The following is a 14,499-nucleotide window of genomic DNA, read 5'->3' as shown; positions in this document are numbered from 1 at the left end:
AATTAATAGTGACTTAGAACATTTTTTCATATGAGTATAAATATCTTTAATTTCTTCATCTGAAAAGTGTCTGTTCATAGCCTTTGGCCATTTATCAATTGGTGAATGATTTGTATTCTTATAAATTCATCTCAGCTTTATATATTTTAGAAATGACGCCTTTATCAGAAACAATGGCTGTAAAAAGTGTTTCCCAGTTTTTTCTCTTCCTTCCTGCTTTGATTGCATTGGCTGCATTAGTATTGTTTGTGCAAAAATTTTTAAATTTAATGTAATCAAGATTATCCATTTGTATTTCATAATATTCTCCAGTTCTTTGATCATAAATTCCTCCCTTCTCCACAAATCTGACTTGCTCTATATGCTTATAGTATCAGTCTTTTATGTCTAAATCATGAACTCATTTTGACCTTATCTTGATCTAGGGTGTGAGATATTGATCAGTGCCTAATTTCTGCTATGCTGCTTTCCAATTTTGTAAATGTTCTGTTGTTTCTAGATTTGCAGGGAGGAGATCTCTTGGGGAGCTTCTGGGGAGGCAGCCTTGGCTTTAATTCTGTTTTATGTCTTTCAAAGTCTTGAATCTTTTCCTGTCAGAATGTCTCCAGCCAGCTTCAGTCTCTAGCTCCCTCTGAATCCAAAGCCTCCAGTCAGCATGAAAGTAGAATCTTGAATCCTCCTCTTCCTGAATCCTGGCTCCTTTTATCCTCCCAGAGAATGGGCTTGGGGGTATTCCAAAGATGTAAACTCCTTTTAAAGGTATGAACCAAAGGTGTGAATTCTGAGCCAGAGAATTGCCAAGTAAATTTACCACCTAGTAAGGAACCTAACACAATTTCCCAAGCGGTTTTTGTCAAATTGTGAATTATTAGCTCATTAGGGTACTTAATTGAATATATTTTATTGAATTGTGGCACATAAAAAGATGTATTTAATATTTCTGCTTTTCTGCATGTCTGAGGGTCAATTTTTGTGAAAGTTCCTTTCATAGCTGAGAAATATGTATGTGTTTATATATATACATACATACATTTACACACACACCTTTCTGTTTCCACTCAGTAGTCTTCAGAGATCTATCATATCTAATTTTTCTAAAATTCTGTTCAGATTCTTGATTTCTTTTTTTTGTTTGTTTGTTTGTTATATTTACCTAGGTGTTAGAGGGCTTAAATCTCCCATTATTACACTTTTATTATCAGTTTCTCCCTATAACTCATTTAATTTTTCCTTTAAGTATTTAGTTGCTATGTCGTCTGGTTAATGTTTAGGACTGAAATGTCTTTGCCTATGGTACCTTCTAGCAAAGTGTAGTTTCTTTCCTTATCTTTTTAAATTTATTTAATCTTTTAATTTATTACTTATAAATGTTTATCATTTTTATTTAATCTTTTTGGTATTGCTTTGTCTGAGATCATGATTGTAATCTCCACCATTTTTACTTCAATGGGAAAAGCATAATAAAAATTTTTAGCGCCATATTTTAGCTCTGTGGGAATATTTTTGAAGTGTTTCTTATAAACTGTATTGTTGGATTTAGCTGTCTAATCCAGTTTGCTGTTCTTTTCCATTTTATGGGTGAATTAATCTCATTCAAATTCACAGTTATGATTATTGTTTTATTTCCCTCTATTATATTCTTTTATACTTTTCCTTTTTTTTTTTCTACCCCTTCTTTGAGTTTGTTTTGCTGAAAACTAGCCCCTTTTAAAATCTACCTTCTTTCTTATTCCTTCCTTTCTGTTTTCCACTTTCATTCCTATTTTCCTATGGAGTGAACTATATTTCTTTGCACAGGTATTTATGTATCCTTCTCTTCTTTGACTAGGTCATATAGAGTGAGCTTCAGCTGTCACCCATTTCCCTACCTTTTAAAATAAGATGATTATCTTCATCCTTCCTCTCCTATCTTCCTCCCCACCTCCTTGGTATATTCCATCACCATTGGCCCAATGGGGCAGAACCATTCCCCGGCTCTTTGTCTAATTATTCTTTTTCTGTGACTCCTTATAGAGCTCTGAAGGGATACATGTGAGGGGATACAATTTAGAACGTAGACGATTTTTTCTTTAGTTCCTAGTGGTTGCTCACTCATGCTGGCTTTTTAAATGTTTCTCTTGACTCCTATGTTTGCATTTCACAGTTTCTTTTTGGTTCTGATAGTTTGATCAGGGACTCTTGGAAGTGCTGTTTCATTAATGGTCCATTTTACCCCCCCTAGGTTTATGCTCAGTTTTTCTTGGTAAGTTGGTCTTGGTTGAAAGCCAAGCTCTCCTCTCCTTTTTGCCATTGGCTGCTAAGTGGTGTGTGATCCTGACTCACTCCTTGGTATCTGGATGCTTTCTTTCTCGCTGCTTGTGGTCTTTGGCCTAGAACTTCTGAATCTTGGCTCTAAGGTTCCTGGGCGTTTTCATTTGGGGCCTTCTTTTAGGAGGTGATCAATGGATTCTTTCTCTTTCTTCTTTGTTCTTTGGTCTTAAGAGATCTGGGCAATTTTCAGATTTCTTGAAATGTTTCAGGCTTCTTTCTGGGTTGTGGTGTTCAAGTATCCACTGATTCTTAAATTATCTCTCTCCACTCTATTTTCCAAGGTACCTTACGTTTTCTCTTCCTTCTCCTTTTTTGACTGAGGTATTTGTTGTTGTTGGTTGTTGTTTTGCAGGCAATTGGGATGAAGTGATTTGCCCAGCGTCACACAGCTTGTAAGTGTCTGAGATCAGATCTGAACTCCATAGCCAGTGTTCTACCACTGCACCATCTACTTAACTTTCTTGTGACTTTGCTTTAATATTTCTTGTTGTCTCACTGAACTTTTGTTTGTCTAGTTCTAATTTTCTAAGTTTTTGCAACTCTTGTTACAAGCTGTTTCCAAATCTTTCTTCCAGGGTGCTCATTTCTTTGTGTTTTGTTCCTCTCTCCCTCTCATTTGCTTTTTAAAATCTTTTTTTTTCCTTTTTCTAATTTTTGTGCCATCTTTGCAGGAATTCTAGTAGACTTGTACCCAAGGTACACATTTTTGGGAAAATATGTGAGCAAAGTTTTTGTCCTCTTGAGTCCTTCTGGTTTTTGCAGAGACAACCAGGCTGGGCAGCTGTGAGCTTTCAGTGTTCCCGGAGCGCTCCAGTCCAGGAAAAAGTCTGCTTGCTGACCCCTAGTCTGAGCCCAGCAAGTGCCTGACCTGGGCTTGGATATGTACAAGACTAGGTGTTGCCAGCCCCTGTGGGCCAGGGCGACAGACCAATTCCCTTGGTCTGGGCCTCCTGCCCTGGGTGTTCCTCTGCAAGCTTCAGACTGGGCTAGGGGCGAGGGCTGGGACCCTGCTCTGGCCCAGGCTCTGACATACACCTTCTCCCTTTCCTCGCTGGGCACAGCCAGGACCCGAGATGGCTCCTCTGCCACTCCTAGACTTGGTCGTGGGAGTTTGTGTGCCAGCGGGTGGGGTGCCAGCCCCTGGGTTTGTCTCTGTCCCCTTCCTCTCCCATCTCATAGGTGAGAAAGCTGAGAGTGGGGGAGGGAGCCTCCCAAAAGGAAAGAGTCGAGATTGGAGCTCAGGGCCCCCGACTCTGCATCCAGACCAGAGGGTTTGTGGGGGGGGACCCTCAGCCTCCTTAACCATCCCTGTTAGAAATGGGGCCCGGCCTTTGGGCTAGCCCAGATGGCTCGGGGCTTCCTGGCCTCCCTCGGCGTCTGCTCTGGCCTCTGCAGCCTCAGCTCTCCTTTGCCCTTGGGCAGGCCAGTGAAGCCCCCTCTCAGAATCATGTTTTTAAATGTACAAAATAAAGTACATAGAGCTCTAGAGGAAGCCAAGTATACGGACATTTGCTTATCAAAATATTTTTTAAAAAGTGTAGCCCAGGTCAGGGTTCCACCCCGAGCCTCGCTCCCTCCCCAGATTTCTGATTGTGCTGGCCCCGACACCCTGATGAAGTCAGTGGGTGTGCCCGGTTTGGTTAAGGAAATCTCAGGTCATCCTGGCAGCCGATGATGGGAGGCTCTCTGCGGGCCCGGGAATGCCCCCTGCGAGGGGAGCTGGGGACAGCCTACAGACCCCAGGAGGGTCTGCGTCCAGGGGGTAGTGGTCTGATCCCCCCTAGATCTGGGGCTGGAAGGGTCCTGTCCAACACCCTCAGTTTGAAGAGGAAAAAGCAGAGAAGGGACCTGGCCCAAGTCACAAGGTAGTAAGTAGCAGAACCAGATTTGAACTCGGGCCCAGAGGCTGTGGGTTGTGTTCCTCTCTGCCTGAGAGAGTGGCCCCTGTTCTGTGAGGGCCCGTGGCCCTGAGCGGCAGGCTAAGCTCTGGAGGGCACAGAGCTGCCCACCTTGCAGCCCTTCCCTGGCTTGTGATGGACAGACCCGAGGTGACCGCCGGTTAGAATGAGTCCAGCTTCCCCGTTGGGTAGACGGGCCCAGGGTGAGGAGGGAAGTGACCCTCCTGGAGAAGGGTCTGCTGCCTTTGGACTGGGCAGCCTGACTGTGGAGGAGACCCTCCGGCCGGGGGCAGGAAGGGTCCAGACCTGCAGGGACGGCTCAGATTCTGGCCAGGTCCCTGGGGAAGAATGCCGGGATTCTCCCAGAAGCTCCAAGAAGGAGCCGGGCCCCTCGAGCACGTGTGCAAGGCTCTTCAGGGGGGCCTGTGGGCTGGGCTCCCTGGACATCACCGGCTCTGGTCCTTCATGTCCCAACTCGGTCTTAGCAGATGTGTGTGGCCCGCCATGCCCCTGTGGGCCAGAACCGAGGGGATCTGGGAGACAAGGCCAGGCCGCTCCCAGGCAGAGCTCCCTTCTGGAGTCCCAGTGCCCTGGGCCGAGATGAATTTAGGGCCAGGCCTATGGACAGGCCCTGGCACCCCAGGGTGCTGCTGCTGGGGTGCTTACCCAAAGGGCCTGTGAGGGCCAGCAGGTCAGAGAAGGGCCTTCCTCTTACTGACCAGCCACGAGGTTATTCTTTCCCTTTTCCAAGTGGGGAAACCAAGGCCCCAGAGATGATGTGCTGTAATAATGGTAACAGCTCCCAAGGTGACAGCCCCCATTTATAAAGCACTTTACAGTTTGTAGCTAAGAGGAGGTGGGCTAAGAGCAAGTTTTATCCTTATTTTCCAGATGAGGAAAGCCTTTTCTGGGAAAAGGCTTGCCCAGATTCGCCCAGCTCGTAGGTATCTGAGGGGGGATTCACCCCCAGGTCCTCCAGACTCCCAGGATTGCCAAAGTCTCCCAGAGTTAGTGGTCAAGCAGAAAGGGGGCCTCCCAGAAATCCTTTCAGAGCGTCTCTAACCCCACTGTAGAGATGAGGAAACTAAGCGACATGCCTGCTTGCCCAAAGTCGCACAGCTCGTCAGCGCAGGGCTGCGATTGGTGCCCAGGTCCTCAAGTGGGTCAGAGCTGCGGGCCCGCCCTCCGCCTGCCTCTCATGGGGGCCTTCGCCAGGGTCTCCAAGGGATGTGGTTTTCTTTGCAGATTCTGCGGGAGCTGAAGGTCCTGGTGTGGATTTTCCTGGTGCAGAATGTCCCGGAAGTGGCTTACCTCTTCTATCTTCTGTACACGGTGAGGGGGCCTGGGCCCGGCCTGCTCCGTGGGGCCCATGGGGCCCGGTCTGCTCCGTGGGGCCTGGCCCAGCAGGGCCCCAACTGTTAGCAAGCTTCCGGCCAGACAGAATCTCTTCCTCGCTCCCCTCCGGCTTGGGCCCAGTCAGGCTGACCCTATAACCCTGGAGGTTGGCGTCAGCTCTGGCCGGACTGATGGCCTGTGGCTTGTGTTCTCCATTAGCCAAACTAGAGAAAGGCCAGAGTTTGGGATGGAGCTGGCCTTGGCCAAGGGGCAGAACCCTTCCCTGCGCCTGAGCTCGGTGCCATGTCTTTCCAGATCAGCAGAGCCTGGGGCCAGGGCAGCTCGTACACTGGAGAAGCGGCGGCCATCGTGGGCTCGTGCATCTCTGTGGCCATCAAGTCTGTCTTGCTTTGGGCCCTGTTCCACGTGTATCGAAGCTTTGGCCAGGGTCTGAGAGAGAGAAGTGAGTGGGCCCTTGTTTACTACTGCCCGTTGTCATGGGGTCATAGAGCTTAGGGGCCCCCATTTTACAGAGGAGGAAGCCGAGGTGAAGGCCAGGCTGGGGCTCCGACCAGCTGGAGGCCACAGAGGGTCATCCCAAAGTCCTTGCAGCCTGGGCAGCCAGATGGGGAGACCCCCTCTTCCAGCCCTGCTGGGGCTTTGTCTGGTTTGATGGGCCCCGGGGTGACGGGGCCTTCGGTTTGATGGGCCCGGGGTGACGGGGCCTTCGGTTTGATGGGCCCGGGTGACGGGGCCTTCGGTTTGATGGGCCCGGGTAACGGGGCCTTCGGCTTGATGGGCCCGGGGTGACGGGGCCTTCGGCTTGATGGGCCCGGGGTGACGGGGCCTTCGGTTTGATGGGCCCGGGGTGACGGGGCCTTCGGTTTGATGGGCCCCGGGTGACGGGGCCTTCGGTTTGATGGGCCCGGGGTGACGGGGCCTTCGGTTTGATGGGCCCGGGGTGACGGGGCCTTCGGTTTGATGGGCCCGGGGTGACGGGGCCTTCGGTTTGATGGGCCCCGGGTGACGGGGCCTTCGGTTTGATGGGCCCGGGGTGACGGGGCCTTCGGTTTGATGGGCCCGGGGTGACGGGGCCTTCGGTTTGATGGGCCCCGGGTGACGGGGCCTTCGGTTTGATGGGCCCCGGGTGACGGGGCCTTCGGTTTGATGGGCCCGGGGTGACGGGGCCTTCGGTTTGATGGGCCCGGGGTGACGGGGCCTTCGGTGTGATGGGCCCGGGGTGACGGGGCCTTCGGTGTGATGGGCCCCGGGTGACGGGGCCTTCGGTTTGATGGGCCCGGGTGACGGGGCCTTCGGTTTGATGGGCCCCGGGGTGACGGGGCCTTCGGTTTGATGGGCCCCGGGGTGACGGGGCCTTCGGTGTGATGGGCCCCGGGTGACGGGGCCTTCGGTTTGATGGGCCCGGGGTGACGGGGCCTTCGGCTTGATGGGCCCCGGGGTGACGGGGCCTTCGGTTTGATGGGCCCGGGGTGACGGGGCCTTCGGTTTGATGGGCCCGGGTGACGGGGCCTTCGGTTTGATGGGCCCGGGGTGACGGGGCCTTCGGTTTGATGGGCCCGGGTGACGGGGCCTTCGGTTTGATGGGCCCGGGGTGACGGGGCCTTCGGTTTGATGGGCCCGGGTGACGGGGCCTTCGGTTTGATGGGCCCCGGGTGACGGGGCCTTCGGTTTGATGGGCCCCGGGACTGTCTCCTCCTCCCAGCCTGGCCCTGTCCTTTTGGAGGCAGGATTAAGGAGTGGAGAAGAGGCGGGGGTTGTGCTTAGTCAAGGACAGGAGATAAGGCTGGAGCTGCATGGTGGAGGCCACGGCCTTCGCCGTCTCCCCCTGGGTCTGGCCGGCCTCCCTCCCGCCGCCATCCCCTCCTCTCCACTCCCTGCAGCCCCCACAGCCTTTCAGAAGGAAGTTTTCTGTTCTGTTGACAGCAGAAAGCAGAGACTCTCAGGAAGTCGCAGGGAAAGCGGCTCCCGGCCTCCCACCCCCCAGATGTCACAGATGTGGGCCTGAGGCCAGAGGCTCCGAGAGGCCCCGTCCCCTTTTTCTTAATTGTGTAGAACAGATTTGAACCCAGGACCTTGTACTTTCCTAAGGACTTTTCTGGCCTAAAGAAAACTTAGGCCGGCTTTTCCACCGGCAGCCCAGGGAATGGCTCCCAGAAAGGCTTGCTGAGGGTGAGCTGTTCTCTGGGGTGGGGTCCCCACTCTGGCCCGCCCCTGCCCCCCAAAGTAAGCCTCACATTTCTACCCCAGTGAATGGGTCCTGTTAGCCAAGGCTCCGAGGCCCCTCCCCCGGGTCTTGGTGGCAGAGAGCCCTCCACAGCAGGCCGGGGGTCGGGGGTCAGGGCGGCACAGGAGGCCGGGAACCTGCTTAGTGTCTCAGTCTGTGCTGTCTGCTGCTTCTCAGATCTCTGGGACCAGAAAAGGGACAGCAACAGAGACCCTGACAGGGGAGGGGGGGCACCCTGGGGGGTAGGGTCTACATGTTTGCTGGGCCCGGGCAGGGAGGGGCTGAGCCCCCCCCCCACACTTGTGTTCTCTCTCTTGCCAGTGTTTTCTTCCTATGGAAGGATCGAGTCCTGAGCAGCCCCCAGACCTCCCAGGGTCCCAGGGCGGGGGCCGGGCCAGGCCGACGCCCCTCCCGCTTCTGCCGCTTGCTCTCAGCAGTCCTCCTTGGAGGAGCACTCGTCGTTGTCTTCCCTGCATGTGGCAGTGACGTCCGTCCGCAGCTAGTCTTGTGCCAAAGCCCGCTCTGGCAAGGCCCCGGAGGGGCCCGGGCCCGCTCCCTGCAGGCCGAGGCCGTGACGGGGCCAGCAGACGCCCACGCTCCCCGAGCCCTCCCAGCCTGGGGACCCTGGCAGGACCCCGGGCCCCCGCTTCCCTGCTGCACGACGAGGCCCGGGGCCGCCCAGGAGCGCAGAAGGGCCCCCAGGAGGCAGTGCATTTCCCTCGCCCTTTTCATACTTGTTGCCTCAATTTCAGAAAGTCTTTCATACTAAAAGAAACAAAGTTTTATTATTTTAACAAATGGAGCTTTGGTTACTGGCTTTGTATTTTTCAATAAAGTGTGCAGAAACCACAGGTGTGGTGTTGGGGGGCGGGGATGAGGGTGGAGAGGAGCCCCTGGGCCGGAAAGATTCCCAGCGACCCCATGGAATGGCCTGAGCCACCCCACTGCAGGGGGAGGCTGGCCAGACTTCCCTGGACCTGCCCATTATCTGCCTGGTGATGGCGTCCAGCTCGGCTGTCTGGGGGCAGTGACCTCCCTTTTCCTCCAGACAGTGGCACTGAGCCCTGGCCCAGCCACTGCGGATCTAGACTGGTCTTTCAGGTCTGGAGGGGTGATGTGGGCCCACGTGTCAGGGAGACCCAAGTCCGACCCTCTGAGCTGGACGGGTTCCGTCCCCAGAGTGATGGCCACTTGTAAGTGGGGCTGGGCCCCCAGATGGGCTCTCCCGCCTGCCAGTGCTGGGGAGAAGGGCCTTTCCACCTGGACAGGCCGCAGCCTTTCTGATAGTGGCCTCGGTATCCCGGTGTCTAGCTCAGAGCCTGGCACAAAGCAGGCTTGTATAAATGCTTACGGACTTGACTGGAGCCAGGCAGTCTCATCTGGTCAGAGGGCCAGAATCCAAACTCCCCCCCCCCCACTATTTGTGGATGCTTCCTCAGGGGTTGTTTGAGGAAGAAGGGACCAGGCTGGCCCTACCTGGCCATCTTGCTCTAACTCTGCTGATTCCCAAAGTGATTCGTAAATCTAAAGGTAGCCCCGTTAGTTTTGTCCCCAAAGAAGTGAGCTGGTCAATGAGGGGGAAAAATACGCCCAAACCACTAGGAATCGGCTTAGAACCCTGGGGCCCCCCATGAATGGGCTCTCCCGCCTTCCCTGCCTGCGCATGGTGTCGCCCTGAGCCCCAGGAGGGGGGGGGGCTGCCGTCCAAGCGCTCCCTGAACTCCCCGGAGGTATCCTCGCCCGGGACCCATCCCCCACCCCAAAGGGCTTCTCCCCGGCTCCTATTCCCAGACTTGCAGGTTGTGATGTGCTTTCTGCGAGGCTAGGACTTCCTTTTAAAAGGTCCACTTAACACACCCGGGGGGACCCTCGCAGCTTGTCACACGAGCACCCCGAGTCTCGGCTTTCTGCTCCGTTCGCCAGTGCCCAAGGTCACAGTCCCGTGGGCATCCTTGCACCCAGAAAGTTAGCGGCCACGTAGAGGAACAAAAACTGTCAGAAAACCCATTTTGTTTCTTAAGAAAAAAGTTTATTGAAAGGATGTGAAAATAGTAATATATGCTTTCAACAATAATAAATTTCCAAAGTATTAACAGTATGAAACGTTAGGAATCTTCTTGAGAGGTTCAAAGCACACTGAAACCACGCGTCCTGCTGCTCTCAGGGTTGGTCAGCACTTGGCGAAGCGTAACCAAGTCATTTCACAGGAAGGGCCGTTTTGCAGCCCCGTGGGAACCGACCGGTGTGCCGGCGGGGGCGGGGCCGCAGGAAGGCCACGCACTCCCGCCAGGGGCTGGGGACACGGCCAATGTTGGGCTTTCTGCAGAGGGAGCCTCTCCCACTTGTAAGAAGACTCTGTCCGCAGTTTTCTCGCTAACTGGGAAGAGACAGGGCATCTGGGGGAGAAGCCCGAGGGAAGTTTTGCATAACGGGCACGTTTCCCGTGCCCGGGACATCCCGAGTTCTCGGGGTCAGAAATCCAAGAGCCCGAGGTACATCGAGGCATAAATTAGAGGCTGCACTTTGGGAGGTCCGGAGGACCCGGCCGCGTCTGACTCAAATCTCGATCAGCCGTCCTGGCTCGATCATCCCAAACACATCAGAGTAAATGGCTTTTGCTGATTCCTGTCCTTTTAGACTATTTCAATGGAAAAAAATCAGAAAGGAAATAGTTATCTCATCGATTAATTCCTCGAGGAAATAGTAAGCGTTGAGAGAGAAGCTACATCGTACTTACATGTGAAAAATGAAGCACTAAAGCCCACCCGAGCCCACTCAGACCCTCGCCTGAGGGGGCTCGCTTACCCAGACCACAACCGCAACTTCACAAAACCTGTACAGATTGGTAATTTACATCCACGTACATAATTTCCAAGTCGATTCGACACGGTTCCCTCGAGAGCTTGGTTTTTGCAAAGCTCGAGAGGGCAGGAGAGAGAAAAGCCGTCCCTGCTCTCCTCTCACTAACGTAAGTCGCTGCCATCGAATCCATCGCCTTGGCCCTTCCTCTCCCCGCTCCTTGCCCGCGGCCCCCTCTCCGGGCCGGGCAGCAGCGTGGCCACGTAGGACCCCACGCGGCTGCTCTGCGTTAGGACCAACGCAGACCCTCGGGGCCTTCTGGAAGGCGAGCAGAATCGTTACAAAGTCCGTCTCGATGGAAAGTCTCTTGGCGCGTGCTGAAGGCACCGTGGTTGCTAGGTGAGGAATGTGGGCAGTGTCCGATCGGCCTCCCGGGGCAAGGCCATCCATCCCGTCCTGCCGCTTTCTGGGGCACCGGGGAAGCTGGAGACTGACCGGAGAGGCCTCTGGGAGCCAGAACTCCGGGCACCTACGGGTCTGAACCCTGCCTGGGTTTTCTTCCTCCTTTACTAGAGTTAAGTAGGGAAGAAAAAAGAAAACTCCCTCCAATGCTGGTCAATTTAAGGGGGGAAGGGAGCTGTCGGGGCCCGGAGGGAGGGGGAGCACCAGCAGCCAGAGCCATGGGCCCCAGGGAAAGGCAAGGCCGCCACTGACTCAGAGGCAGCGCTGTCCACATAACCTCAACGACAAAAACAAATCACAATCCTTCCAAATGACTACCCAAAATGTCCTTTTAATTTTGATCTCTGCAGAAGCGTTTCCCCTGATAGACTTAGGAAAAATAAAGATAAATTATATGTACACAGAGGGGGAAAGTATTTCAGAATCATCTGCTGAAGGAAGACATTTGGCTGTGATCCATTTATTCAAACATCAAAGAACAGGTTTTTTTTGTCTTAAAGTCCGAAGGACAGATGAAGTCATCCGTGTCCCCTCTGAATTTGAAATAGGCCGATCTATGAAATTTCCATACACGTGGAATCACAAATAGGAAGGATGCAGACTATCGTAATGTCACATTTTTAATTTCGGCGTAGAAAATCGCTCTGAATTGGAAACTACAAATGAGCAGGTGGATTGGTGCTCTCTTTTAGAAATGCTGACTCGTTTCTAATTTTTCTTATTTTAGAAAACACAAAAGGAAACTGAATCCAAAACATTAAACAAAGTCAATTTGGTTGACAAAAAGACAAATTTTTAACTCTTTCCTTTGGCCAGTGGATAGGAAATAACATGATATCTGGTCATCAGCAGATCAGACAACTGATATGAGGTACATCACCGTATTCAAAAATAGATATATTATATCTCTCTATATTTACAGACACGGACGCACACAGATTGGTCGAGTTCCAGGGCTGGGGCTGAAGGTAAAAGAACACATTGAAAGGATTCGCACACTGTTCCCCCCGGATCGTGGCCATGGCAGGGCGCCGCCGGCCCCCTAGAACTCCTCTTCCTCCTCGGTGAAGTGGTTCTGCTTTTTCCGGACGTTCCAGTGCAGACACTCGGCCAAGCTCTCAAACCAGTCACTCACCGGGTCCCGGAAACAGATGGAGGGGAGAGGGTAACAAGAGGTAGTGATGCTGATGCTGAACACAGAGAGAACATGGCCCCGTTAGACCTTGGGGCCTGAAGAAGCCGCACCGCAGCCGACCCCTGGGGGCACACTCGCACTGCCCCCACCTCCCCATGGTCTGTGACCCGGGGCCCCCTTCTGCTAAATGGGGAGACTCAGTGCTCCTGGGGGCCCCACCTTCCCGGCCAAAACCCAAGGGTGCCTGGCATCCCGATGCCCGTCCCAGAGACCGCCCACGGGCACAAGGCCTGGCTGGGAGAGAGACGCTCACCTGTCTCCATGGCAGATTTCTTGTCTCCTCCGCCCATCAAATGAAACCCACGCCGTGTTCCGAGCTTCCGGTGACAGTGTGATCTGAAAACCAACGAGGAAATCCGTTTGTCCGGGGAGAATGGGGGGCAAGGGTGGGAATGGCCCTGAGCCCCCCGGGGGAGACGATGATGGGCAGCTGGGGCCCCCCCCAGGACAGATGTCTGAGCCCAGCAGGACAGGTGCCACAATGGCACAGGATGGAAACAGCAAGTGGGAGGAGGGGGCTTCTTCCTCGTGGCTCTCAGTGCTAGCTAACAGGGTCCCATGGGGGCCGCTGGACTAGTCAGCTGCCTCTGACCCCCACTGACCTTGAGCTCCACACCAGCGGGCACTACGATGGGCCGGAAGGACAGTGAGTGGGGGCAGATGGGCGTGATCATGATGGCAGGGACGTTGGGGTGGATCATGGAGGCTCCGGCGGCAGCGGCGTATGCTGTGCTCCCCGTGGGCGTGGACACAATCACTCCTGAAGCAGGAAACGAGACATGGCGCAGGTCAGCAATGAGCACTGCCCGACAGCCATGGTGGGGAGGCTCTGAAGGGCCCGGGCACTCAGGAGCCAGGAGGCAGGGCTTGGGTGGTCCCGGCCTTCAGGCCTGAGCCTATGGCATCTGCACTCGGGCCTGGCTGAGCCCTTCAAGAGGCTCATGTTTTCCACAAGAAAAATTTCATCATTGTAGAGTCAGTCAATTCAACTCTGCCCACATCGGCCAGCCTCGGCTGCACCCCCGGGCACAGGACCCAGCGAGCGAAGGGCTAAGCCTGAGTGAGGCCGGCCTGGGCAACTCCCCTCCCTCCCTCCCTGTGGGCAGGGCCCCGGGGCCTGCAGGACTCACCATCCCCTTGGACTGTGGTTATCAGATGTCCGTCCAGATAAACATCCACATTTGAGAGGTATGAGGAGGGCCCCCGATCGATCACCACTTCGTTCAGAACCTAAGGGACCACAGGGAAGAAATCCTGACCTGCACAAGGCTGCCCACCGCCCTCCCGCCCCATCCTGGCCAAGCTGCCCACCGCCCTCCCGCTCTGTCCTGTGCCAGGCTGCCCACTGCTCTCGGGAGGGGCCATGAGCATGGCGCACCTGGTAGTGCATCATCAGCCTGTTGCTCTCCTTCTCCAGTCCGGCGGGCAGCACCCCATTCTCCTCGATGCCGTTCTGCAGCGTGGTTTTCTTTTCCCGGAACTCCTTGACTACCTTGACCTTGAGCCTGCTCCGGAGAACGATGGCAGCGTTTCCTGGGCCAAGGAGAGGGGGTGTCACTCACAAGCTGGGTCCTGCTTTAGAGGGAGGGGGCCCAGAAGAGCCTGTTCCGCTGCCTAGGCCTGCATGGTCCTGGCTCTGTCTTCTCAGGGAAGCCCCCCTCCCCCCCAGGCCAGGGCCAGCCCGAGGTGTCGGCTCACCTTCGATCACCTGAGTCACTTGGGACTGGAAGTTCTCAAAGTTGAATGGGGTGAGAAAGCCGAGGGATCCCAGGTGGAAGGCCATCACCGGAGGCACGCTGCCCTGTGGGCAAAGAGGAAGAGGGTTACCGGGCAGAGAGGCAAGCTCCCTGATTCGTTCCAGGGCCTCCCCCAGCTCCTCTCCCACACTGTGCCCAGGTGCTGTCTGCCCCTGCTGCAGGCTTTCTCCCAGGGGTGCTCTCCTCCCCATCCCACGGTCTCTCCCTCAGGCAGGACCCCTTCTCTGAGCTGGCTTCTGCTCCTCCTGCTTTTTTTCCTGTCAGATTAACTGTAAGAAATGCCCCCCACTGCCAGCGGCCAGTCTACATTCCCTTTCCTGGTCTTCAAAGCCTCCCTTACCTGGTGCCATACAGATGCTCTCCATGTGCTGTTGCTCCGCCCCCCCCTCCAATGGACCCAAAACACTGCCATAGAATGACTTTTGATCAAAAATTAATGCTTTGCCCAAAAAATTGATTGACCAAAATTTTAAAGTTTCAGTGTACTTAACTTACGGG

General features: G+C 54.2%; 2 protein-coding genes across 15 annotated transcripts in view; one reads left to right on the top strand and one right to left on the bottom strand.

Moving 5' to 3' along the window:
- Positions 1-8,639, top strand: part of LOC141564262 (uncharacterized) — a 34,044-nt gene extending 25,405 nt beyond the window's left edge. For 3 of the 6 annotated variants that reach the window (XM_074306535.1, XM_074306537.1, XM_074306536.1), the window contains 3 exons: positions 5,454-5,540; positions 5,864-6,006; positions 8,110-8,639. In XM_074306535.1, the coding sequence (XP_074162636.1) occupies positions 5,454-5,540; positions 5,864-6,006; positions 8,110-8,557 (678 nt within the window). In that variant the 3' untranslated portion in view covers positions 8,558-8,639. Of the gene's footprint in view, positions 1-2,221; positions 2,703-5,453; positions 5,541-5,858; positions 6,007-8,109 lie in introns of those variants that run through there. The other 3 variants (XR_012488603.1, XM_074306539.1, XM_074306540.1) reach the window with 3 other exon arrangements.
- Positions 8,640-9,795: 1,156 nt separating this feature from the next.
- NADK (NAD kinase) overlaps positions 9,796-14,499 on the bottom strand; it is a 51,722-nt gene continuing 47,018 nt past the window's right edge. For 8 of the 9 annotated variants that reach the window (XM_074306525.1, XM_074306529.1, XM_074306526.1 and 5 more), the window contains 6 exons: positions 13,943-14,045; positions 13,623-13,777; positions 13,375-13,474; positions 12,847-13,004; positions 12,498-12,580; positions 9,796-12,239 (listed from right to left, as the gene is read on the bottom strand). In XM_074306525.1, the coding sequence (XP_074162626.1) occupies positions 12,092-12,239; positions 12,498-12,580; positions 12,847-13,004; positions 13,375-13,474; positions 13,623-13,777; positions 13,943-14,045 (747 nt within the window). In that variant the 3' untranslated portion in view covers positions 9,796-12,091. Of the gene's footprint in view, positions 12,240-12,497; positions 12,581-12,846; positions 13,074-13,353; positions 13,475-13,622; positions 13,778-13,942; positions 14,046-14,499 lie in introns of all 9 variants that reach the window. The other variant, XM_074306532.1, reaches the window with a different exon arrangement.

The sequence above is a fragment of the Sminthopsis crassicaudata genome, chromosome 3, assembly GCF_048593235.1.
Source record: "Sminthopsis crassicaudata isolate SCR6 chromosome 3, ASM4859323v1, whole genome shotgun sequence".
Classification (NCBI taxonomy): Eukaryota; Metazoa; Chordata; class Mammalia; order Dasyuromorphia; family Dasyuridae; genus Sminthopsis; species Sminthopsis crassicaudata.
Note: the sequence above shows the minus strand (reverse complement) of the source record. Positions and strands in the feature narration are given on the sequence as shown.